Source organism: Pongo abelii, chromosome 8, assembly GCF_028885655.2.
Source record: "Pongo abelii isolate AG06213 chromosome 8, NHGRI_mPonAbe1-v2.0_pri, whole genome shotgun sequence".
NCBI lineage: Eukaryota > Metazoa > Chordata > Mammalia > Primates > Hominidae > Pongo > Pongo abelii.
Window position 1 is genome coordinate 68,964,484 of NC_071993.2, and position 27,270 is coordinate 68,991,753.

At 48.1% G+C, this 27,270-nt stretch overlaps 1 protein-coding gene across 1 annotated transcript; it reads left to right on the forward strand.

Annotated features, from left to right (window-relative positions):
• Positions 1–5,171: 5,171 nt before the first annotated feature.
• DUSP29 (dual specificity phosphatase 29) lies at positions 5,172–27,270 on the forward strand. The gene is made up of 3 exons (XM_002820798.4): positions 5,172–5,405; positions 20,636–20,856; positions 26,663–27,270. Exons 1-3 carry the CDS (start codon positions 5,206–5,208, stop codon positions 26,902–26,904), a joined length of 663 nt encoding a protein of 220 aa, XP_002820844.2. The 5' UTR covers positions 5,172–5,205; the 3' UTR covers positions 26,905–27,270.

Genomic DNA, 27,270 nt, shown 5'->3' on the forward strand with positions numbered 1-27,270 from the left:
AGGAGAACCAGTGAAGGATGTGTGAGCGAGCAGAATCCCACTCTGGGCAACTGGAGCGCCAACACACGGGCCAGCCTCCGGGAAACTGTGCAGGACATATTTCAAAAGTGGCCCACTCAGGGTTGAGGAAGTGGGAATGTTTATCCACCAACTCCTGCCTCTAATTGGCGACAACTTCTGGGGGATGTTAACTCCACATACTGCAGGCCTGACCAGCACAAGGACTAGAAAATGCCCTCAAGCAGGAAAACAGGCACCTGAGATAGGAAGGCTTTTATGTATAAAGAACTGTCCACTTCTGCTGCAGCGACTTGAGCTGAGGAGGCACCTTTAGGCACCTGTAGTAGATGGTATCCTTGTAACAGGGCAAGGATAGCATCGATTACAGGGGCTTACATTTAAAAATCAATAGATTTCTCACAACAATCTATGAGGATCATAAAAATACCAGAAAATCTGGGCTTGCATTCCCACATGGGACGGCAAGCTGCTGCCCCCTTAATGGAGGCATATGCTCCCTGGTGTGCCACACTCCCCACCACTCCCTAATGTCTCTTGCCTGAGGCCAACAGCCAGGTTTTTGTTTGTTTACTTTTTAACACCCAACCCACTTCCTTCCTCTATGTTATCTGCCTGGCCCCTCCCTGAGGGAGCCTGAGTTTGTCACCTTTTAAGGAGGAGACAGGCTGCCATTGCATGTAGGCCAAGTCGTCTCTGAGACAGCATTTGATTTCCTGGGACCAAATCTTTAAATATGAAGCTGTAACAGGAACCTGGAGGCCTCTCTTGACAGCCTGCCCAGCTCTCATTATGACATTTAGCCTGTGATTGATATTGTGTGTGTCATTGAGACCTTGGCAGTTAATCTCTGGGTCGAATCTATGGAAACCAAACAGAACAGATTTGTCTTCCCTTCCATGTTGGCTGTGATCTGGGAAACAGATGCTCCTGGCCTCTCTGAGAATTAGAGAGTTGGGAGCCATGCAGAGAGGGTGCACACAGGCCGCCTTCAAGATTTGGAAAGATTACAGGTCTGTGGTTTCTGGACGGTTCCACACTTTGTTCTCTTTCCCCATCAAATCTGCATGCTGGAGGATAATAGATCCCAGGGCTCACTCTGCGTGCCAAGCTCCTCGGGGTAGACCGCACCACTTCCTCTTTTGTCTGGAAATCCAGCCGAGGCTTTCAGCACAGAGATGGAGACGGGATGGTTCCCTCCACAGTGTAATGAAGGAAGAACGGCCTCACCAAGGGTGAGGTCAGCTTCAGTGATCAAAGGAGGCAGACGGAGGTTTCAGAATGGAATTGACTCTAGCGTCTCCCGAAAATCACCTCTTCTGAAGCTTCCGTTAACCGCAGGCAGAGTTCAAGATGGCCTAAACCACCACCTTTAGGTGTATGGTGCCCAGCTTCTACTCACTTCGAACAAGAAGAGTGGGTGCCATGGACGGGCTGAGCTTCAGACCTTTAGACACTGTGGGCCTGAAGCAAGGAGAGCTATAACTACGTATGCTCTTAGGGGACTGGGGGTCTGGGCTCGTTTCTGTGAGAAAGATTTCTGGCCACTCCTTGAAATAATTTCTTCCTTCTTGACTGGAAACACAGCAGGCAGGCCCCAGAATAGAGTTTGGGCCTGAATGACCACCCGTGGGAGAGGGCAGCCCACCCTGCGCCTGCAGTCCCCTCACCTTCACCCTCCTCCAAATCAGCCTGGAGGCTCAGTCCTGCCTTAGCAGCTCTTGCTGAGCCCCTTGCACAGGCCTCACAGCCCTTAATCATTCCTGCACCCCTCAGTCACTCATTCACTCATTCCATTCATTCACTAAGCCACTTCCTCATCCAACCCATATCTCCTGAGCGCCTCCTACGTGCCAGACACCAAGGCTACAGAGAGAAGCAACACTCAGGAGCCCCGAAGCAAGGTCCTCTCTCCTCCCAGCCTGCAGCTGCATTCTGGGCCAAAGACCAGGCCTCCCACCCCACTGGGACAGCAGGAGGCATTTTGAATGAGCGCCCTCACTATCTTTCCCTTGACTCCGCAGCACCCTGGCTCTCTAGCCACATCTCAGACAATTGTCATCAAACTTTACTAAGCGTCAGACTCACTTGGGAGCTCACTGAGATACAGATGCCTGCGCCCCTACCCCTGGTCCAGGGTGCAGCCCAGGAATCTGTATTTTTGGTCAGTGCCAGGTGACTCTGACAGAGGTGGTCTTCAGACCACACTTTGAGAGACTTCACAGGAGGGTCCCCTTTGCTGCCCATTGTCCTCTCCACACCCCACCAGGAAGCAGGAAGTTGTTGGAGGAAGTTACAAACTCTGGCTTCCCACAATCCCTACAGACACACATGGCTAGCAGTGATCCTTTAAGTCATCTGCTATGGACTTGGGAGAATCGAATTCCCCAAAGCAGTGGTCTCAACCCTTTCCTTTTAAATTTCTATCATGGAGAATTTCAAACACACTTGAAGAGAAACAGCAACTGGCCAGGTGTGATGGCTCACACCTGTAATCCCAACACTTTGGGAAGCTGAGGTGGGAGGATCACTTGAGCTCAGGAGTTCGAGACCAGCTTGGCCAACATAGTGAGACCTCATCTCTATTTTAAAAATGGGAAAAAGAGAAACAGCAACTACCTTATAACCATCATCCAGCCCCAATCACCATCACTCATAGCCAGCCCATCTCATTCACACCTACATCAATACCCTGCCCCAACATTATATTATTTATATTTTCCAACTATATTATTTTTGAAGCAAATATTTCAGTATGTTTCTCTAAAAGATAAGGCCCTGTGGTATAACGTAACTGTCCTCGGAATCTCCAGCAAGTTGGCTGATAGATATAGACCTCTTTGGTGAGATGATTCCCACCATGGTGGTGTGCTCTTCTATTCGAAGGCATATAATGTCTCATCATCTCTTCTTATTCATACGTGGTTGGCAGTTTATGCTCAGTCTCTGGATGCAGCAACTCATCAGGTGGTGTAAAATGGTGCTTCCTTCTTTATTCATTATCTGGAATACTTCTATAAAAGAACATTTCCCGTATCAACCCAGTAGTATATAGTTTGTAAAAGAGAGGAGCAATACATGCAGATTCTTCTCCTTTATCTATCCATCTTCAAAATAAGGAGCTGGTTCCCAAACATCTTCCAATCGTGCATAATTAAGTTTTGGGTTTTTTTTTTTTTTTTTTTTTTTGATAGGGTCTCACTGTGTTGCCCAGGCTGGAGAGCAGTGATATGATCATGGCTCACTATAGCCTCGGCCTCCTGGGCTCCAGTGGTCCTCCCACCTCAGCCTCAGCCTCCTGAGTAGCTGGGACTACAGGCATGCACCACCACACCCAGCTAATTTTTGCATTTTTTGTAGAGGTGGGTTTTGTCATGTTGCTCAGGCTGGTCTTGAACTCCTGGGCTCATGCAATCCACCCACCTCAGCCTTCCAGAGTGCTGGGATTACAGGCATAAGCCACCGCTCCCGGCCTGTTGTCAGTATTATTATTATTATTTTGAGATGGAGTTTCACTCTTGTTGCCCAGGCTGGAGTGTAGTGGTGCGATCTCAGCTCACTGCAACCTCCGCCTCCCAGGTTCAAGTGAGTCTCTTGCCTCAGCCTCCCAAGTAGCTGGGATTACAGGCACCCGCCACTACACCCGGCTAATTTTTTGTATTTTTAGTAGAGATGGGGTTTCGCCATGTTAGGCAGTCTGGTCTTGAACTCCTGACCTCAGGTGATCTGCCCGCCTCGGCCTCCCAAAGTGCTGGGATTACAGGCATGAGCCACCGCGCCCGGCCTTCAGTATTATTATGACCTAAGTGTTTGATGTGTTTTGATCCACTGGAATTATTGTTATTTTTCATGTTCAAATTGTTCTATTTTTGATAAGTGGGAGCTTCTTCAAGTTGTATTCTGAGTCCCTTTGACATGTTCCTAATGGTCTTTGAAGCCGTGAACCCTTTCCTACATTCTCTGCATCCCGGGCCTGCCCCTCCTCACACTGCACCTCCCATCTCCCTCCCCCTCACACTAAGACCCTGTGCTACAGCCAGCCTCAATTCATGATCCTCCTTGTCTGTAAAATGGGGCTAATGATAGGGTATTAGGATAACCCTACCTCAGTGTTGTTAAGATTAAATGGATTTACAATCATCAAGCACTTGGAACAGTGTCTGGCACACAATAGGTGTTATATAAGTATTTGTCAAATAAATAAACAAATAGCATTCCCTCCCCAGTCACTCACCTCCATGGTTCTCAGCCTTCCCATCTTTTCCTCCTTCTCTCCAGTCTCAGAGCAGGAGCACAATTTCCTTTCCCAGGCTGACCATAGGTGCATCATTTACTCAGCTCAGGAAACAATCACTGTCCAATTCCACTGCAAATTCCTCTCCTTGGGGACAATGGAAAGTCCTCTCCCGCATTTCCACTGGCAGAGCCTAACAAGCTCTCCAAATGCACATTTCAGTCTGGAGGCACAGCTTTCTATCTTGGGGCATCTCTTCCAATCCCCTTGGTAAGTTAACGCAATGATGGCCAGGCTCCCAGTGTGAGAGCGTGAGCATTGCCTTCAGCTCTTCTGACAGGTTAACCCTCACGCAGCCACCCTCAAGGCTTCTGAAGTCCTGCTGATGTGCGTGTGGCCCAGACCCAGGCCCGGGCAGGTATGGCCTTGGCGATGTACTCTCTCTGCTAGCTGACGGCTCCCTGCAGACACTGAGAGGGCCACGGGTCTGGAATGTCAGGGATCTTCTGGGCCTTCCTATTTTGGGTCCCAAATGGCCCAGACCAGTAGGTTTCAGTCAGATAAAGGAAAAAGTAGGATCCAAAGGAGTAAAGTCTAAAGAAAGGTGGGAAGGGACTGGCTGCTTGCAGGATTTCTTAGCTTGAGAGCCCGCCTTGGCACACGTCCAAGGACCCCAGCTCTCCTACTCTAGGAAGATTGGAACATTGGGGAACTACTCTAGAAGGATTGGAACATTTAACTGCCATCATGGCCTTCCTTGTTTACCTGTGTGGCCTGGGAAGAGGAAGCAGGGGCATAGCAGGTTGGGGAAACTCTTGCCAAATTTTAAGATAAGCTTATTCCCACCTCTTTTTGTAAAGCCTGTTCCCTGCCTCAGTGTCCCCTGCTAACCCCCATCCTGCTTCTCTCTCATAACCAGCTACAGAAAGGAGAGAAAATCCCTTGGCTCTAAAATGACATCTGGAGAAGTGAAGACAAGCCTCAAGAATGCTTACTCATCTGCCAAGAGGCTGACGCCGAAGACGGAGGAGGAAGGGGAGGAGGAGGACTACTGCACCCCTGGAGCCTTTGAGCTGGAGCGGCTCTTCTGGAAGGGCAGTCCCCAGTACACCCACGTCAACGAGGTCTGGCCCAAGCTCTACATTGGCGATGAGTAAGTGCCCAGGCCCAGGCTCGCTTTGGAGCAGGCAGCAGCCCCTCCCCAGGCCACGCCCTGCGCCACCTCCTAGCCACGGGCTTTGGAATTTGTAGTTGTTCTGTGAGAACTCAATTAGTTAGGGCTGGGCTTATCTTCACATTACAGAAAACCTGAACAAAGGCTTAGGCAAGATAGAGGTTTATTTCTCTCTCACATATAAGTGCGGAGCGAGGTGGGCTGGGGCTGGCACGGCCACTGCAGGGTCATCAGGGACTCAGACTCCTGTGTTTCTGCACCACTGTCCCGGGGACGTGGCTTCTTCCCTCCAGGTGCTGCAGGGTCCCAGATTGCCGCCGGGAACCCAGCCATCAACTCTAGGACCCAGACAGCAGGAGGGTGGAGGGAAAGAAAGAGCAGAAGGGCATCTTCCCAAAGCGAAGTCCCATCCCAGACTTCCCCCGCCCCTAGCTGCAAGGGAGCCTGGGAAATGTAGTCTTTTATTTTAGCTAGCTATAATAACCTCAAGAATAAAATCAGTTCTTAGGTTGATGGTGCAGGAACACATCAATATATGCCTGGAAGTATGGGAGCCTAAGTTTAGGTCACTGTCACCTCCTTTAGATTTTTATAACCACCATTCCCCACTCCCTACACAACTGAGATGCATCTACTGTAAATAATATTAATAACGATAATGACTATCCTTTCTTCAATACTGTAGGCCAGGCACTGTGCTAAGCATCCTGCATGCATGATCTCATTTTACTCTCCTGATAACCCAATGATAGAGGCTAATTACTCCCATTATAAAGATAGGGAAACTGAGGCACAGAACAGTTAAATAACTGGCCCAAGTCCCACAGCTCAGTCGGTGGCAGAGAGCTGGGATTAAAATGCATCTCTGCCCAACCCAGAAGCTTGTTCTTAACTGCTCCTCCCTCCACTCTCCAGGACTCCAGCCATGTTCCATCTCACCAAGGAGCAGATGCTGTAGGACCCCTCCATATGTTATTGTATTTATTTTCTTTTTCTTTTTTTTTTTTTCGAGACAGTCTTGCCCTGTCACCCAGGTTGAAGTGCAGGTTGGAGTGGTGTGACCTCGGCTCACTGCAACCTCTGCCTCCTGGGTTCAAGCAATCCTCCTGTCTCAGCCTCACAAGTAGCTGGGATTACAGGCACCTGCCTCCACACCTGGCTGATTTTTTATTTTTAGTAGAGACAGGGTTTCACCACTTTGGCCAGGCTGGTCTCCAACTCCCGACCTCAGCTGATCTGCCCACATCAGCCTCCCAAAGTGCTGGGATTAAAGGTGTGAGCCACCGTGCCCGGCCTATATGTGATTTTAATACACATCTTGCTGCTTAATACCTAGAGATAATCGTCTAGCCATAGGAAGATCCAGGGTAAGCATCCCTTGCCTTTCGTCTTTCTTTTTTTAAGTTGAAAAAGTTACAGATATGACATGCTTAATTATACTAAGTTAAATGAGGTAGACATTTAAAGACAAACTGCATAATCTCCCTTTGTCCCCTCTTAGTTCTACCCCTGACTAACCAGTGTTAAATTTACTTGCATACTTTTACTACCTTGTGTGGGCTATTGCCAACATAAAGAAACATATACACACATATAAAGGGTTTACTTTTTTTTTTTTTTTTTTTGAGATGGAGTCTCCTTCTGTCACCCAGGCTGGAGTGCAGTGGCACCATCTTGACTCACTGCAACCTCCACCTCCTGGGTTCAAGCGATTCTCTTGCCTCAGCCTCCCGAGTAGCTGGGATTACAGGCATGCACCGCCATGCCCAGCTAATTTTTTTTTTTTTTTTGAGATGTCCCTCAATGGCGCAATCTCGGCTCACTGCAACCTCCACCTCCCGGGTTCAAGTGATTCTCCTGTCTCAGCCTCCTGAGTAGCAGGAGTAACAGACACCTGCCACCACACCTGACTGATTTTTATATTTTTAGTAGAGACAAGATTTCACTGTGTTGGCCAGGCTGGTCTCCAACTCCTGAACTGAGGTGATCCACCTGCCTCAGCCTCCCAAAGTGCTGGGATTAAAGGTGTGAGCCACTGCACCCAGGCCTATATATTTTTTAAACAATTAAAAATGAATCATAGGCTGGGTGCTGTGACTCACACCTGTAATCCCAATACTTTGGGAGGCTGAGGCAGGAGGATCGCTTGAGGGCAGGAGTTGGAGATTAGCCTGGGCAAAATAGTGAGATCTTGTCTATACAAAAAAAAACACAAAAAACAAAAAGCACCAGCATGGTGGTGCACACCTGTAGTCCCAGCTACTGGGGAGGCAGGAAGATTGCTGGAGACAAGGAGAGCGATACTGCAGTGAGCCAAGATTGCGCCATTGCACTTTAGCGTGAGGGATAGAGCAACGGCTTGTCTCCAAAACAAACAAACAAAACCCCATACTATATATACATACTGTTGTATACTTTTACTAATCCATAGTTAGCTGTGCCACAATTTACCCACAATTTCTCAGTTGTGAACATTACGGGAGGGAAGGAGAGGGGTGTACAGAAACTCTCTAAGGCTTTCTTCTTTGAATTTGGCTTTATTGAGAAATAATTCATAGACCATAAAGTTCACCCTTTTAAAGTATACAATTCAGTGTTTTTGTTATATTTACAGAGTTGTGCAACCATCACCACTCTCTAATTTCAGAACATTTTTGTCACCTCAAAAGGAAACCCTGAACCCACTAAACAGTCACTCCCCATTCCCTACCTGCCTCTCAGGCCCTGGCAACCACCAATCTACTTTCTGTTTTTATAGATTTACTGATTTCCAGACATTCTGTATAAATGGAATATTATAATATGTTCCTGGCTTTCTTTTACTATGCATAATGTTTTCCAGGTTCATCCAAATTGTACTTGTATCAGTATTTTATTCCTTTTTATTACCAATCTCCGTGTGATATTTGCACATTTCTGTAAGTCTAAAATTAGTTCAAAATAAAAAAGGCACACATATATTTTGACCCAAAATATCACTTTAAGAAATGTAATTTACAGAAATAAGAGTAGCAATAATGAGAAAATATGTGCAACAATGCTTATTATAACACTGTTTGAAGTAGCAAAAAAAAAAAAAGGGACTGACATCTCTAGTCTTTTAATAACAAAATATTAAATAAATGTAGTAAATATTTCCTATAATGAAAGTAATGGGCCGGGCATGGTGGCTCACCCCTGTAACCCCGTAACTTTGGGAGGCCAAGGTGAGAGGATTGCTTGAGCCCAGGAGTTTGCAACCAGCCTGAGCAATATAGCGAGACACCATCTCTACCAAAAATTTTTAAAAATTTTCTGGGCTTGATGGCACGTACCTATAGTCCCAGCTACTTGGGGGGCTGAGGTGGGAGGATCACTTGAGCCCAGGAGGTCATGGCTACAGTGAGCTGTAATTGTGCCTCTGCACTCTCGTCTGGGTGACAGAGTGAGACCCTGTCTCAAAAAAAAAAAAAAAAGTAAGATATGCTCATTGTGTAAATAGAGAAGTCTCAGTTTCCCTATTGGTAAGAGGCTAATAAGATAACCTTCATCATAGGGCTGTATGGATTAAGTTGGGTAATGTGTGTAAAATAGTGCACTGCCTAGTACATAGGAAGTGCTCAGTAAAGTTTAGCTATGACAATAAAAAAATGATAAATGTAAGAAAGATTGCTTTCAATATCCCAAAGCAATCACCAAAGGCCATTACTTCAAAGATACTCCTATTAATATTGCAGTATATTTCCTCCTAGACTTTCTGAATATTACTTTTGGTTTTGGAATTTGTTTTTATATAATTGTAACTATAATGATTATTCATTTTCTCTTATTTCTCACATAGCATCATTCATAAACATTTTCTTTTATTACTTCTTATATATTTAATTATAATAGACATGACAATATATCAGATGAACAGAAGAGCATTCGTTTAACTACTTCCTTATTGTTGGGCATATCAGTTATTTTTATGTTTTCACTTTTATAAACAATGCTGCAGTGGACATCTTTATACATAATGTTTTTTCTATATTTAGAATTATTTCCTTAGATCTGACCCTAGAAACGGTACAACTGAGGAAAGAGTGATTAAGAGTTTAAGACTTAAACTGTCTCTGTATCTTTATCCATGCTGTTCCCTTTGTCTAAAATATCTTTCCCTGCACCTCATGTCCAAGTCCAGATCCTATGCATTCTTCAAAGTCCATTCAAGTCACTTCTGCCATGAAGCTAGCTTCCTCCAATCCCCATAGTGAGAAGTAAGCTTTTTCTCTGTATATTATATACTGTATTTACCTTTCCTATGGCTTATAATAATAATGGCTAAGTTGCATTGAATTCTTAGGTGTTAGGTGTCATGCCTTGTGTTAGGTGTCATGCCTTGTGCTAGGCATCATTTAGACTCCTCAACAACCCTATAAAGGAGGAACCATTATTATTCCCATTTTACAAATGGACAAGTCACAGCTCAGAGAGTTCATTCATTCATTCAGTCAGCCAGTAACCCTTTACTGGACACCTTGCTTAGAGCTACAGGGGAAAAAAAGAAGACACTGAGGCTCAGAGAAATCAAGTGACCAGCCCAAGTTCTCACCACCAGAAAGGGGTAAAATTTATACTCAAATCCAGATAAAAAAAAAAAAAACATGGTCAGTCAGGTACAGAAGCTGTTTCAGAGTTGAGGAGGAGAGAAGGAGGAGATGTGTAGAAATATAACAGGGAACAGAAACAGCAGTGAGTACTGGAGGGGAAGGAGCACGGGGTTTGAGTCTTGGCTCTGCCAATTACCAGTTGTGTGACCTTGGACAAATTATTTTACCTCTCTTCACCTTATATGGCAACAATAATGGGACTTATCTCACGGGGTGAAGATTAAATGAAATCAAACAAATGCTAGAGTAGTATCTGGCATGTAGTAAATGCTCAGTAAGTGCTTGGTGCTATTATGGATCTGAGAAAGATCACAGAAGACATGGATCCCGGCTCGACTTTTGAAGATGGGTAGGATTTCAAAGAAATTCCAGGCAGAGGAAGCAGGATGGGAATAGCTACAGAGGTGAGAAAAGCAGGGGGATTCATCTGGAATATAGGGGATGAATGTGGTACACTTTCAGAAGGTCTGAGACTAAGCCAAATTCTACTGCTGCGTGGTCAGTTTCGATTAGCTGTGCTAGTCTAATAGCTCACCCCAACATCTTGGCGGCCTGCCACAGCAATGGTTCTTTCTCATTCACACTGCAGTCCATGGTGGGCCAGCTCTGCTGTACTCCTGGCCACTTTACTCTAGGACCCAGGCTGATAGAGCAGCCCTGATTTGGGATCTTGCTGGCCTTGCAGCAGAGAGCAAAGAGAGACCTAGCAAACCATAAGCTGATTTAGAAGTGACACATGCCATTTTTGCCCACATTTCACTGGCAAAAGCAAGTCCACGCCAAAGCCTCATGTCAGTGGGGCAGGAAAGTATAACTAGCACAGCCGGAGGGGCTGCAAACGTTCTAACAATAATGCCATCTGGCACAGCCTCCTGGTCAGATGCATTGGCTTTGGGCAGGTTATTTTACCTTTTCCTCAACTTGAAGAATAGTTGGCCAGGCGCGGTGGCTCACGCCTGTAATCTCAACACTTTGGGAGGCCGAAGCAGGCGGATCACGAGGTCAGGAGATCAAGACCATCCTGGCTAACACAGTGAAACCCTGTCTCCAGTAAAAATACAAAAAAATTAGCCGGGTGTGGTAGTGGGTGCCTGTAATCCCAGCTACTCGGGAGGCCGAGGTAGGAGAATGGCGTGAACCCGGGAGGCGGAGGTTGCAGTGAGCTGAGATCGCGCCACTGCACTCTAGCCTGGCAACAAAGCGAAACTCCGTCTCAAAAAAAAAAAAAAAAAAAAGTAATAGACAAATGCAAATATTATTGTTAACAAAAAAGAAATCTGGAAAGGTAGGTCAGGGCCAGCTCATGGAAGGGTGAATGACAGCCAAGGGACTTCATTCAGAAAACCACTGAGTGTCTGAGCAGAACTGACGTGTTCTAGTTAATCGAGTGCTAGACAATAAAATATGCTTGCCTCCTTGATGTTTGACCTTGAACTTGCTTCTTTCAAACAAGAAAATGGAAAATGTCACTGCCCTTTTAATTCAATCCAACTCTGCCTAATTGAGCCCCAATACAAGCACACACAGGTGTCTGAGACTTGCACCCCCAGCTGAGGGAGGGAGCCTCAAATCAGCATGGCGTGGTGCTTGTCCCTGATTTCTGTGACACTCACTTAACAAGGTTAATGAGACTCAGATGCTTATTGCAAGAGCAATTAACTCCATCGCCAATACAGCCATGCAAAGGTTATAACCTGGGCTGTGAGCAGGCAAGGCTGCCTGTGTTTCTTGGTCTCTTTGCAGGGGTTGCCCAAAGCAGCCAAAAGCTCCAAGCTGGTTCCTCATGCACAAAGCCTCAGTTTTAATTTGATATTTACATTTTGGTTAGGTTTTTCCTTTCCCTAAAAGTGCCTAAGATTTTTGAAAGCCCAGTACCAAGGCTCTGGAAGTGAAGCAGATCAGGACCCAGGAGTAAGGATGGATGTCCTGGGATGGCCAAAGCTACTATCTATCCTTGGAGCCCAGGCCAGTGACTGTTGGGCCCGCAGGGGGGCATACGTACCTCTAAGATGAAGCTCACTCTTTTCCCTGCTCCTTTTTGTGGAGAGAGGTGGAGCGGCCAAGCATCTGCTCTGGAGCCACAGTGTCTGGACTGAATACTGGTTTCTGTGTGGCCTTGAGCAAGTCACTCAAGCTTTGTGACTTTCAGCTTCTTCGCCTATGTGGATTCTATGCATTAATGCGAGCAAAACATGTCTCACGGTGCCCAATACATTCGTCAAGTTTGAACTATGACAAATCAGGCAGGTTCTGGAAATTTGATTCACAGTGTATGAGGAAGGTAAAGAACAGTCACTGTGCCTTGCCACCCAGGGTCCCCCATGCTAGGGGAAGCCTTGAGAAAGAAAACAATCCTGGGTCAGATTTCTCCCATGAGATTCTATCATGACCCAGGGCAGAGTGTTGGAAGGAGGGCCTGCCCTCCTAGGCCTTGCAGGGAGGTGACCTAAGGCCTAAGAAGGCAGCCGTATCAAAGTTCCTTGGGCCTGCGGGTTTCAAAATCACTAAAGCATTTTCTCAATCCCAGGTTAGCTCAAGGGGATTCACCAAGTGGGCTGCCTGGTAATTCCAAGTCCTCATTGCTCAGCAGCCCAGGGGAGGGGAAAGGTGGCCCTGCACTGCAGCCTGATGAGAAAAGGCCACAAACAGGAGGGTGACGTGGAGGGTGCTCACTCTGCCAGCTCAGCAGAGGGGTCGAAGGGGTGGGGCCTGGCTGGCCACCTTGCAGATATTCCTGGGGTTCGGGGGAAGTCGTCTTCACACAAGGTGTAGCCACCCACTCCCCACTCATTCCTCTAACTCGATAGGGGTCTGAATCTGCCACAAGTGGAACTGCAGGCTCAGCGTGGAGTGGAGGGCTCAAGCATGACTCGGCACAGCGTCCCAGTCCCCACAGTGTGTGGGTGGCCACCAACTATGGGTGGCCTTTGGCAAAGCATTTTATTGTTCTGGGACTCAGTTTCTTTATTTGTAAAATAAAGGATGATTTCAAAGTTTCCCTTCCAGCTCTAAAATAAAATTATTTAAGAAATGGCCTATTAAATGAATTAGGCTTTATTAGTTTCAAGCACACACTTGTTTTATTACTTTTAAGTCATTCAAATTAGATTCAAATTAGGTTAACCAAGTGTTGCCCTCCAGAGAGCCAGGGACTGGCGTCGATGATGAGATAAGAATAATTCATCACCTCTTATCAATCAGCAGTCCCTAAATGGGTGCTTCAAAAATGCTTGAGTACGCTCGAAAGCACTAAGTTTCTGTAATTTAAATATTCTCACTTTAATCTCGTTCACATCTTTCATTTGCTTAGCAAAATCTTTTTTCAGTCCTTTTTTTCCCTATAGTCAGCAGGAGGGGAAATATCCTGGCTACCATCAAAGTGATTGCAAATTCCTAGGCAGGGCAGCCTCCAGTGATAAGGCTTGGCTGAAACAGGATAATTGAGAAATCTCTCTTCCTTCTCCACAATGCGGGTGTCAGAGAGCCAGTGCCAGGGTGAGGTTAAACTTCCACTGCTCATGGAATGGTGGGGGCCCTCAGGAGCTCCTTGTTTTTGTGTAAACTACAGTTGCCTCCAAGGTCCGGCATTTGGGCTCAGATTCCTGCCAAGGCCTGCAGCCTGCCCCACCCACCCAGCCCAAGCTGGCTTTCCAGGGAACCTCTGTCTTGTCCTTTCTGCTTTTCTGCTTCTGATCAGACCCACAGCCTCAGAAGCCAGAGGCATCTCCATGGCTGGCCTGGCGTGGAGAGCCTGGAAAGTGAAGTGAAGGCAAGTCAGTCAGCTGAGACAGCTCCTTCTCCCCGAAGAGGAGGAACTAATTCCACCTTAAGGCACCGAGCAGGGATGAAATTAACCTGCTTCTTCGAGGTGTGGGTGGCATGGCCAGTTTAGGATGCAGCAAAACACAGTCAAGTTTGCCAATTTAACATGCTGGGCGTTACCTGAAATAACTAGGACTTCCAACTACTGAAGGCGACTGAGGCATAGCTGGGCAGCAGTCACAGGCAAGACGGTCGGGGAGAGAAGCCTGAGGCCCTGGCCTGGCCTGGCCTTCTCATTGCCAGAACACGGCTTAGCAGTCAAGGCCTCAAGCAACATAAACCATCTCCTTGCATGGTTAGGCAAATGCCGAGTCCAATCACTCACATGACATCATTTCTCAAAACCAGGCCTCCTGGGTATTCTCTTCTCTTCACCTCCATCCTTGGAGGAACAGACTTTGGGATAGTGGGGCAGACAGGAGAATTCCAGCAGAAGTTAAAAACCCCAAGGCCACCTTATGCTTCTACAATGGTCTCTCCTGAGAACTAAGGAAATAACAATACAAATCATGCTATACATTTACATAGTAAATGAATATATGACTCGTTCATTACTGAAAATGTACAAAATGTAGAAAGACAAAAACAAGAAAATTTAAATTACATATAATCCCATTACCACATTTTGTCAGGGGATAAGCACATTCTGACATACATCTTTCCACTGCCTTTTCCCCCTGGAGTCATCTTTTAACCTCTCAAAGAAGCTTCAATATTGCATCATTCAATTTCACAAGACTCTCACAAGGAAAGTACTGCCAGTGTAATCGGTGCTGTTTAGCAAACAAAGAAAATGGAGGCTCCCAGCGGTTCTGCCGCCTCAGTTCATGCATCAGTTTCAGCTGCCAGCCCTATGTTTTCTCAGGCGCCTCAACACAGAGGAGCTTCACCATCAAGTAACAAGAACACCCAAGACACCGGAAGGCCAGTTCATTTCACTTTCCCGTCAGGTGAACTAACCGAGATCAGATGCCAGAAATGTGCCCACTGTTTTAAAGTCCACTTGCAAGGAACAGGCACACTCAAGACTGCATGGTTAAGACTCCACTGGGTTTGGGAGGCGGAGGCAGGTGGATCACCTGAAGTCAGGAATTTGATACCAGCCTGGCCAACATGGTGAAACCCTGCCTGTACTAAAAATACAAAAAATTAGCCAGGTGTGTTGGTGGGCACCTGTAATCCCAGCTACTTGGGAGGCTGAGCTAAGATAATTGCTTGAACCCAGGATGCGGAGGTTGCAGTGAGCAGAGATCGCATCATTGCACTCCAGCCTGGGCAACAAGAGCAAAACTCTGTCTCAAATAAAAAAGACTCCACTGGGGAAGGTCACCATCAAGGCCACGCCCATGAAATTATGTGTGACCACAACAGTGTCACACCCATCCGAAAAAATAAGGTGCGAGATGGCAAGGTACAGCCTGTCAGCAAACAGAAGTCCATAATCAGGTGTGGGAAATGTGCGGATTCTCCGCAGACATCAGAGTGCAGGGAACCGCCCCGATCATGAGGGGACTTCCTTCAATGCCCAATGTAGAGTCTGTGCAACATGGGAGCAGCCTGCTGCAGCCTGAAGGAAGCTGCGGGGGGTTGTACAGATGTATATATTCAGGGCTTGCGCCTCCTCCCCTCTGTGCAAGAGCACACGCCTGGCAAAATGGGCTTGCCGGCAGAGGCTGAGGTATTTAGGCTGACAACAGGAGGGTGACAAGGGGTCTGAACAAGTGAAATGTCAGGAGCACTGCCCAAGAAGACCGCCTCATGGAGAGGCAGCTTATCTGTGTCATTCCTCCAGGGTGGGGCTTTGAAGCGAGCTTCCTGGGAACAACTCCAGAGGGGCTGGCAGGTGTCCAGGCCAGGCCAGAGAAGCAGGAAGGGAGGGAAGGGCTTAGCTGAGGAAATTGGGCCATGCAAGAAGGAAGTCGTTTCCTCAGCCCTCCTCCAATATGGAGTCCAAGTCCAGAGCTGGGCTGGAAGTTCACAGGAAGGGAGAAGAGTGCAAGAGAAGTGAGTCAAAACGGGGATATGACTGACAGTGTTCTTCAAAAGTAAACTGCATAGGCCAGGCATAGTGGCTCACGCCTGTAATCCCAGCACTTTGGGAGGCCAAGACAGGTGGATCACCTGAGGTCTGGAGTTCAAGACCAGCCTGACCAACATGGTGAAACCCTGTCTCTACTAAAAATACAAAAATTAGCCAGGCATGGTGGCACATGCCTGTAATCTCAGCTGCTTGGGAGGCTGAGGTAGGAGAATTGCTTGAATCCGGGAGGCGGAGGTTGCAGTGAGCAGTGAGCCAAGATTGCGCCACTGCACTCCAGACTGGGCGACAGAGCGAGACTCCGTCTCAAAAAAAAAAAAAAAAAGTAAACTACATGATTCCAATGAACTGGGAAGAGTCAAAAAAATGTTAAAAAAAAAAAAAAAGTAAACTGCATGAGTCCAACAAATGTGTAAACAATGTCCGTCATTGCTAAAATGAATCAGTGAAAACAAAACACCATTAATTTTTTTTGTCTATGAAATTGACAAAGAATACGGACTGCAATTTTTAGCAAGTTTTAGAAATTTTTAGCAATTTTAGCAAGTTTTCTGTAGGGTAATTTAGTAACAAGTATCAAATGTATTTTAAAACGGCCATATCTGTTGACCCAGCAATTTCACTTTTAAAAATGTCTCCCACGGACATAAACAGAGGAGTGCCCAAAGAAACACATCAAAATGTTTGGTAAGAAAAAATTGGGACTTACCTATATAATGAAATAGCATGAGTTACTGAAGTCTTATATGTTACCATAGGAAGATGTTTACAATATATCATGTCAAAGGTTTTGAAACTTTATATATATAATATTGTACCAAAAAAAAAACCACCTTTCTATAAAATATACAAATCTATGCATAGAGAAACAATGGGAGGTTCTTATATCAAAAGCTAACAATAGCATTTATCTCCAGGGGAGTAGAAATACAGGTGATTTTTTTGGAGGGGGGAGTATGTTTTCTACATTCTACATTGAGCATGTGCTATTTTTGTCATGAGATGACATATTATTTAAAAATTGAACAGATTGATCACATCTAGGATTGTGCCTAACCAGAAACTAAAGCTCCTGTGTCATCTAGATTCTGGAAGTACATTCCTAAATCTGTTTTTCTTTCTGAACTCTTTTCTCCCTCAGCAGAGGCATTTATGTGGACCCAGGAGTGGGGCACATGGCCTTTTCTCCATGCCCATCACCTCAAAATGCCCCTGTGTTTCTTAGTCTCTTTTCAACATATGTGAGCAGATAATGTATCTGGCCCTGAAATTTAAAAACAAAACCAAAGCAATCTAGTGTCAGACACCACCCTCTGAGCCTGCCCCACTCCTAATAATTGCTGAGCTGGGCATCTGTTCCAGCTGGGGATTGGACGATGGGTGTCTGTGATGATGGCTCTGCCTCCCCCACAGCATCTGTGTAAGAGGCACTCCATTTATTTGCAGATTCCCATTCTGCTGTGGATGCTCTTTCAAGCCCTCAACTGAACTCTGAGTGAACGAAGCTGGGGGAAGTCCCCAGAGTGATGCGTGAGGATACCAACTCCCCTTCCCATCCAGGGAGCCAAGACCCTGAAAACTTGTGGTGGGCCTCAAATACCCACCAGGTCTCGGGGTCCTCACGAGCCCCTTTCTCTGCCTCAGGCACAGCCAATGTCAGCCTGGTGTGGTGGATATGGAGGTGTCAGACAATGAGTCTTGTTGCATATCTACCCTGCTCCCCAAAAGTGGCAAAGTGCAAACTGTTATTCATTCAAACTGCCACTTGATTATGTTGAAAGCCAGTTACTGAACCCAGAGAGAACAGTCTTCATGGTGGGTAGGAGCTTCCCGTCAAGAAGAGTTCATTTTAATTTTTCCACTGAGCTCAACCTCAAAGTGAGGTTGATTGCTACTCAGCAAGATGGACCTCATTAGCGGCGGCTTTAATTGGGCACAGATCTACGTCCCCAAAGCATAATGTTTGTTGTATACCTACTTTGGGGCAAGACAAAAAATGAAAAGCAGACCTTTCTGAGCAAAAATGGAAAGCACAATGTGTCCCACAGGCAGAATGGCCACACTAAGAGCCAAGTGGGGGTGGGCTCAGTGGGACTCCCCACCTCCCCATGCCACAGTTCTGATGGGCTGTCTGCAAATGTTTCCAAATGCTCAATTCCCTTCCCAAACACTGGACACCATCATGGTTCTCATGCCAAATAAAAAGCTCCAGGAAACCAGTGAAAGACAAGCGCGCCCTTGGCCAAGGGGCCATGGCATATATTTCTGGTGTGAGGCTTCCTCCTGGCCCAGGGTGTTGGTCCCTGCTAGCATCTAACATGGTCACTTCTATCCACATGCTTTTACCAGTGGCCTTGAGATGAGCCCTCAGCTGGAGTGCAATGCCACTTTTACCCTCTTACTGGTACGGCTCCAGACCCTTGTCATGTCTCCCTGAGCTGAAGTCCTGGTCTTCGTGCTATTGAGGGAAATGTCTTCTTAAACCCAGATTGTATCGCTTCTCTTTAAACACTCTCTAAAGCTCTCCTTGACTCTCAAACACAGATCCTAGCATCCAGGATCCCCACACATCAGCCAGATTGATTTTTCTTTCTTTCTTTCTTTTTTTTTTTAAAGACAGAGTCTCTCTCTGCTGCCCGGACTGAGTGCAGTGGTGCGATCACAGCTCACTGCAGCCTCAACCTCCCTGAGCTCAGGTGATCCTCCCACTTCAGGCTCCCCAGTAGCTGGGACTACAGGCACATGCCAGCACACCTGGCTAATTTTTTTCTTTATATCTTGTAGAGAAGGGGTTTCATGATGTTGCCCAGGCTGGTCTTGAACTCCTAGTCTCAGGCCACCCTCCCACTTTGGCCTCCCCAAAGTGCTAGGATTACAGGTGTGAGCCACCTTGTCTGGTCAGATTGATCTTTAAAAAAGTAAAAAAATGCTTACTTCTTTCTTAAAATCCTCTAGCGGACTTCCACCACACTTGCAGTAATACTCCTTCCTATGGCGGGCAGGGCCCACCACGATCCAGCCCCTCTATCTTTCCAAACTGCTATTCCCCTTGCCACTTCAGCCGCACTGGCTTCCTTTCTGTTCTCAGCACTTGTTCCCTCTGCCTGGATGAAACACTTTCTCTCCAACTCTTCCTCAGCCTTCTCATCCCTCAGTCTTGGCTTAAACACCGCCTCCCCACAGTGGCCTTTCCTGACCGCCTTGCCTGAAGCAGGACCACAGTCATTTTGTATCATGTCATGAAGTTTTAGGTCCTTCGGCTAGCTCTCACTGCTATCTAAAATTATCTTTACTTGTTGTTTATTTCGTACCCCCGTTAGTATCTGACCTTCCTGAGGGACCTTCACTAACCTGTTCACTTCTTTTGTTTTTTGAGACACAGTTTCACTCTGTCCCCCAGGCTGGAGTGCAGTGGTGTGGTCTCGGCTCACGACAACCTCCACCTCCTGGGTTCAAGCGATTCTTGTGCCTCAGCCTCCCAAGTAGCTGGGACTGCAGGCATGCGCCACCACACCCAGCTATTTTTTGTTTTTGTATTATTAGTAGAGATAGGGTTTCGCCATGTTGGCCAGGCTGGTCTCGAACTCCTGACCTCATGTGATTTGCCTGCCTCGGCCTCCCAAAGTGCTGGCATTACAGGCGTGAGCCACTGGGCTCGGCCCCTGTTCACTTCTTTACCATCAGCACCCAGCACAGTGCCTGGCACACAATAGATTGCAAATCATGATTTGGGGATGGATAATTAATTACAGGAAATAGACAATGCTTCCTGAAAGGCCTTCGTTGTCTCCAGCCTCCATACCTCAGGTGGTGCTGTTTCCTTGGCTTGGCCCGCGCTTGCCTCCTTCTTTCCCTCCATCACCAAATGCTGAAACTTGTAATGACACAGGCCTCTCCCTGCCCCACCCCACAGGCAGGAAGAACCCGTGTTTCCTCTGGCAGCCCATCTCCACTCCGGCCCCACCATGCTGCCTTCTCATCGAGTCATATTTCAGAGCCATCCACTTCAAGAGGACTTTACTATTCCTGGAAATTCTTGCCTAGAAAGATAAAGCTGTAGCCCATTAAATAACTTCACTGCTGGCTTCAAGAACTTCCCTGCAACCAATTCAAACAACAGATGGCTCAAAAAGCCCTCCTCAGAACAATGCTCTGCCCAGCTGGGCAACAGCTCCCCAAAGCAACACTTTCTCGTTCACATCGTGCCAACGTGAATTTGTGAACTTTGCCCAATCCCAATCCAATCCTCTTATGGAAGACCTTGCTTTAAACCATTCAGTTGATCCTCTATCTCCAAACCCTAAAAACATCCAGCAGGTTCAGAGCAGAGGCTAGGTGAAGGCAGCCCTGATGAACATGTTGTTATTCTGGAGGTCTTTCAGGCGATTTGGCAGGTCCAAATCTGCGACCACCGTAGAGTCCGGCACCCGGCTCCGCTGTGTATACTGAATGATGAAAGAACGAATGGACGAACGAATAGCTCAGCTTGCCTACCCCAGCCTCCACCCTGTCCTTTGTTGAGACAGCCGAGCCAGAATCACAAAACAGTGCAGGTGGTCTAGGGGACCTGGTAAGAGCAGAGCTTTGGGACTTCATTTGCAATAACTAGTCCTTATTCTGGAACTCGAATCCACAGCGGAAAGCGTGGGTGGCCCCCGAGTTTCCTGGATCCGGGGCAGGGCGCTGCGCGCCCACAGATTTCTCTCCCCTGCGCCCAGGGCGACGGCGCTGGACCGCTATAGGCTGCAGAAGGCGGGGTTCACGCACGTGCTGAACGCGGCCCACGGCCGCTGGAACGTGGACACTGGGCCTGACTACTACCGCGACATGGACATCCAGTATCACGGCGTGGAGGCCGACGACCTGCCCACCTTCGACCTCAGTGTCTTCTTCTATCCGGCGGCAGCCTTCATCGACACAGCGCTGCGCGACGACCACGGTAAGAGACCCGCGGCCCGCCCCGCCCCGCCCCTCCCCGCCCCGCCCCGCCCCGACTCGCCCCCGCCCCGCCCCGACTCGCCCCGCCCCGCTCCGACTCGCCCCGCCCCTTCCCCGCCCCGCTAAGGCTCCGCCCCTAGTCTAGGCTCCGCCCTTAGCCCAAGGTCTCCACGCCCGAGGCCCAGGCCAGAAGCGGGATGTGCGCGTGCGAAATCTTTGTCTGTCGCAAAGCTAAGCCACTGGGGCTGCTTGTGGCCGAGGTTGAAGGTCCGAGCCCCTGGAAGCTGTGAAGGTTTAAGGACCTGCACCACCCAGCGTGCTGCTGGTGGAGTTCGGGCCTTGATTGCAGCTCTGGGGAATGGAAATAGGGCGTAAGAAAAAAAGGCCCTTTGGTCGGAGTCTTTACTAAAGAACATTTGCCGTCCTTCAAAAGGCGGAGGCGGTCTGAGAGCCCTCAAAGCTGGGACTGCGGCCGGAGACACTAATTGTGCCTGGGCCTGAACCCAACTAGTAGCCAAGGGCTTTGGTGCCAGAAAACCCTCAGGGAGCTGACTTGAGTGGGAATCCATGGAGACACCTTAAATTCTCCTGCCCACCAACCAAGTTACACTCCCCAGTTACACTCAGCCTAGTGAGGCCTCCAGTAGAAAGCTGACAAGCTGGGCTTTACTGGCACGCTGTATTTGAGGTATAATTTGGGTTTTGCACCTCCAGCGTCCAAGTTTTCCCAGTGTTAATTATCCAGCTTTTAAATCACAGTGCTAGTCTTTGTGCTCAGAATGCACTGTTGGCTACCTTAATCCAGCAAAGGCTACAAGGCTATTTTGGAGAGAAGGGCACAGCTTAGGGACGCATCGGGGGTAAGACAATATACAGTTATTGCTGCAGGGTGTACTTCAGTGGCATTCCACAGAGGCCAGAGGGACTTCAGCTCCTTAATCTATGCTCTGACTTCAGCCCAATGTGTCACACACCCCTTTGTGGAGCCATCACGTAATTCAGGGTATCCGGTTACAGAAAGCCTTTCTTGCCACAAGAGGTTGTGATTACAAGGCTCAGTGACTGACCAAACAGTCTGCTGCAGGAACTTGCACCCTGGGGCTGGGCCTAGGCCAGGTCTCCTGGACAATATCAGACCTTAATGGACATCCTAAGGTGGCCCTGGCCCCACAGCCAACCATAGCCACCAACAATTTGTCATTATTTTGGCTCAGAAAGCAATGTCACAATGAAAAAAAACCCTTAGAGCTAACATGCCTGTATTAGAAGATGCCTCATTTCCAGGCCTTCCTTTTATGAGTCTATTTATGAACCATCTTTTGTGCTGTGTACATTCTGGGTTTCCAAGCAGGATCACAAACGCAACGGAACTGAGTCATCACCACAAGGTAAAATTTGCCTCATAGTATTTGAAGTTAACTGAAAACACATTTGACATGGAAAAAACAAAGACTGCAACAACCTAATCCTTCAGTTTCTGTTTAATGCACTCACTTGCCATTACTATATTTTAGACCTTACCCTTCATGGAAGGGGCCTGGCAGGCTTTGGAGAAGACAGGGCTGGGTTTACATTTCTGTCACACAATTTACTAACGATGTGATTTCTCTGAGCCTTGGTTTCTTCATCCGGTGATAAAAATATTTACCTTCAGAGGTTATAATGAGGATCAGCAGTAATGCACGTAAAGCGCTTAGCATAGAACCTGGTGGACAGCAGGCTCTCGCATGTATTTGATAAAACGTGGTCATACACCGTGAAGCATATAACCACGCCAGCATGTGCACATCACCATCGTGAAGTTTCCAATCCTCAAAGAAAAAAAAAAAAAGACATTCCAACTTTGAACTGTAAGATATACTCACATGAAAGCTTGTTTTAGGTTCCTGGCACTCAGTTTTAGGGTCTGCCCCCCACTGCCAAATCCAGAAAGAATCAGGCTCTCAAGTCGAAGCTTAGGCCTAGGCAGATGACAGAACATTATGAGGAGGTGTCAGGCTGCTGTGGATCATGACTGTTAGACCAGGTGGCACCTAGCAAAAGAAGGGCCAACGGAGGAGAGTAGATACTCGGATCAGAGACTATGAGTGGGATAGAATGAATGGATGGGGGTGCTGGGACTCGACCAGATGGCTAGGGATGGGGAGCAGGACATGACCCCACTGGAGATGGCAGAGTAGGCTCTGCTCTCAGCACCTTTGCACTGGCATATCTAAAGAATTCAAGTCAGGGCTCAAACGCCTACCCTGCAGAACCACGCAGAGTGTAAACAAATGAACTGGCTGCATGTACAGCGGAGGGGTGTGGGTAGGGGGCACTTGTGGCTAAGCTGAGAGCCCTGTACCCCTTCAGAGGGGCACCTGCCACTCAGCCTCAGCTAAGGCTTGTCTTGCGAGAGTCAGTGCAAATGTGGGAGATCTGACTTTTCAGAAGTCTCCAATCTGGATTATAAAATCACTCGATTTTTAGGTCTTGGCAACAGATTGAAATTTCTTAAAATGCTGCAAAGGACAGACTAAAGCAACCCAATGGCCATCAGGTTGTAACCTGTGCCCTGAGTGGCCAGAGCAACCAAACAAAATGCCCGCTAGCTCAGCAGCAGCAATGCCACAGACTTCATACCCAGTGGACAGCAGGTGCTCAGCCCACCTGCCACATGCAGTGGGTGGCCCAGTTGTGTCTAGGCAAGGGACACTGCTTGGCATTTTAGTGCCAGACCCAAGGGAAAACCAAGGGACACTGCTTGGCATTTTAGTGCTGGACCTACTTGTATGTTTCTTACACTCGCCATGTAAGTGGTGTAGATAGACAGTCTGGCCAAAAAGCAAGGCATCACTCTTTGCTTCCTCTTGTCTATGTTCTTTGTTCTCATTGACTGGTTTCAGCCAAGTGTACACCATTCCCCCCACCCGGCTTCTCACAGCCAGTCTTTTTCACTCTTTTTGAAAAGCGTTCCTTATGGAACTGTACTCGTGGGCTGTAATCAGCCCCTGGGGCCCTCTCCCACCCCATCACTACCCTGACTTGACCCTTTATAAAGAACTCCCCAGGCAACCTCAGTCACTCTTAAAATATCTCGGAGATTATCCAGTCCCTGGTCCTGCCCTGACAGCTGGGCAAACAGAGGCCCAGAGAAGACAAGTGAGGTGCCCAGGGTCACAGAGCTAATCAGAGGCAGCGCCATCAGGACACCTGCCTACCAGCGGGGATTCCTTCTGTCACTGAGGCCTCACAGAAGAGTCCTCTGCCCTTATTTTGAGCACCTGGTGACTTTGCTGTTTAAGAGGTCACCGAATATCATGGAGGGCGAGTCATGCCAGCTGGTTATAGGATCTGAAAAAACTGAATTTGTCACTCTTCATCAGAAAAAGAAGTACTCACAAAATACTGTCACAGGAACCCCACTTGGGTTGCTTTAACTGCCCCCGATGCGGCATCCTCCGAGGTGAATTAGTGTGGTTTTAATTTAATGAAGCCTTCTAAGAAACTCCAGGGCAAATGCCACGAGGCGCTAAAGATCAGACTTTAGTATCACACTCTCCTTTTGGCAGTCCATAGTCTGCTTTTGAAGGCATCTTAAAATCTATTATGGTTAAGGGAAGTATGAATAAATAAATGAAGCCTGCTTTCAAGCAGGAGGTTGATTCTCTGGTGCTTCTAATAAGCTTTAACTGACCAGATTTTCACTGTTTTGTTTTTGTTTTTGTTTTTTTGAGACGGAATCTTGCTCTGTCAACCAGGCTGGAGTGCAGTGGCATGATCTCCACTCACTGCAACCTCCACCTCCCGGATACAAGCGATTCTCCTCTTTCAGCCTCCCAAGTAGCTGGGAGGTGCCCACCACCACACCTGGTGAATTTTTGTATTTTTTAGTAGAGACAGGGTTTCACCATGTTGGCCAGTCTGGTCTCCAATTCCTGGCCTCAAGTGATCCACCCGCCTCGGCTTCCCAAAGTGCTGGGATTAGAGGCGTCAGCCACCATGCCCGGCCGATTTTCACTGTTTGAAGGGTCTCTTGCCCTATCTCCCTCCAGCCCCGGCAGTTCATAATACACCTTGCACCTTTTTTTCTCAGAACTTCCACACACCTAGAACCTCTTGGGAAGAAGTAAGGGCTCTACCAGAATTTCTTTGCAAGTTACTAAGAAAGGCAGGTTCCCAGATAGTGCATGGGAGATGGGCAGAGAGCATCTCCTGAAAGCAAGGAAGGAGTCTGCTTAGCAAGGAGAACACCTGGCTGGGGGGCGGGACATGGTGCAGAGTAACAGCCTTAGCCTACGTCTGATTTTCGTGACAGAGGCCTACCTTCCAGTCACTCCTAAAAGCATGGAATTGAGGAGCAGTAGAGATTCTGGATTTGGGTTTTCGTTTCTTGAGATGGAGTCTTGCTCTGTCGCCCAGGCTGGAGTATAGTGGTGCGATCTCAGCTCACTGCAACCTCTAACTCCTGGGTTCAAGCAATTCTCCTGCCTCAGCCTCCCGAGTAGCTGGGACTACAGGTGCACCACCACGACCGGCTAATTTTTGTGTAGAGATGGGGTTTTGCCATGTTGGCCAGGCTTTAACCACATGGGCTCCAGGTGCTCTGACTGTGTGTGAGAACAGAAGGACCTGCAAGCATAGGTACGCACTAGCTGCTGCTATTCCTAAAGATGAACTCTGGTCAGGCATGCCTCAAGGGCTCTGACTGTAGTCATGAAGAAAATATCTCCAAGCATGAGAGGGGTGCTGATCTCTCCCACTGCAACAAGTGTGCTCTGGCCAGGGGGACCCTAGGAGCTCTGACAGAAGTTGGGAAATAAAAGCCCAACACAGGTATAGTGCTGGCCCCTGTGACTGTAAGAGATGTGCTCTGGCGTGATGGGTCTCAGCTAATCTGACCACAAAAAGGAACAAAAGTGTTGCCTGGACCTTGATTCTTCTCAATAGGGCTGACTCCTCCAATAGCAACAGATGTGCATTCACCCAGCTTGAACTCCCAACCTCAAGTGATCTGCCCACCTCGGCCTCCCGAAGTGCTGGGATTACAGGTGTGAGCCACCACGCCCAGCCTCATGCCCTAGTCTTGGAAACAAAATTCAGCTCTTGGAGCTCCTACCAGAGCTGAGTGTCCTCTGTCCCTCCTTTTCCCCTTTCTCTCCCGCTCCTTCCACCTCCCCCTTTCCTCCCACTCCCTCCATCTCCCTTCCAACTCTTTCTCCCCTCCCCTCTGCCACTTAACAGAATTCAGGCCCCCAAAAGGCTTAATGAACTACAGCTTTCATCTGTTTCAAGCACTGAGTCATGACAGAAAGAATTACCCTGTTTTCTGGGAGAGGAAGAAACGCTTTGGTTATCAGCAGGGCTGGCCAGAGGCCTGGCAGCCTCCGGAAAGCTCCGTGGGATTTGAATGCCAGGGGTAGACATTCATCCAGCTGGACACGTTCACACCCCAGGAGCGCGGTCATGCCAGGGAGAACCTGGGACCAGCCTCCCCCAGACCCGAAACAGCAGTCAAGAAGTGGGTGCTTGCTTTCTGGCCATGGTGCTCAGGGGAAGGGCAGCCCAGCCACACTGTAGGAGCTCAGCAGCCATTCATTAGCACAAACAAATTGTGCTAAAATCGAGTTATTTACAGGGTTATTTGCCTTCTCAACAACGCTATGTAGAAGACACTGAGAGTGTCACCGTTCTACAGAGGCAGCTGTGGGGCACAGTGCTGAGTCACTTTCTGTGGGCGAGAGGGTGACAGGATGGGAGTGGGCCCTACCTGTGCTCCCAACACCTGCCCCTCAGTGTGGGTTTTCTCCTCCCTGCTCCATCTGCAGGTAAGATCCTGGTTCACTGCGTCATGGGCCGCAGCCGGTCAGCCACCCTGGTCCTGGCCTACCTGATGATCCACAAGGACATGACCCTGGTGGACGCCATCCAGCAAGTGGCCAAGAATCGCTGTGTCCTCCCGAACCGGGGCTTTTTGAAGCAGCTCCGGGAGCTGGACAAGCAGCTGGTGCAGCAGAGGCGACAGGCCCAGCGCCAGGACGGTGAGGAGGAGGACGGCAGGGAGCTGTAGGGCCCGACTCACAGGGCCAGCAGAGGCACTTGGGGACAGAGGGGAGAGGCAGAACATAGCCCTGGTCTAGGACTCCAGAGAAGCGACAGTGAAACCGAAGCTCGACTTCTTCCAAACCATCTTGTTCAACTTCCCCATGTGTGCTGGGGACAGGGAGGACCCAGAGCTGCCCCCGGGCAGGGCTGAGCGCTCAGCCTCTCAGCAAAATGGGAGGGACGGGCTCCCCGGCTCTGGGTCACAGAGGAGCATGCCACGCTGCACAAAGTCTCCTGCTTTGGTTTTGTTTTTTTGGTGAGAAGGAAGAGGGAAAGGATTTTAAAATGTGTAGGCATTATGTTGTGATTAAACGTTTGGCTTTGTCTGAAA

What these genes read in the sequence shown, in the direction of transcription:
- DUSP29 (XM_002820798.4), top strand. Translation starts at nt 5,206, where the DNA reads ATGACATCTGGAGAAGTGAAGACAAGCCTCAAGAATGCTTACTCATCT. An exon ending in AAGCTCTACATTGGCGATGA is followed by an intron (nt 5,406 to 20,635) that starts GTAAGTGCCCAG and finishes CCCTGCGCCCAG; the next exon opens with GGCGACGGCGCTGGACCGCT. An exon ending in AGCGCTGCGCGACGACCACG is followed by an intron (nt 20,857 to 26,662) that starts GTAAGAGACCCG and finishes CTCCATCTGCAG; the next exon opens with GTAAGATCCTGGTTCACTGC.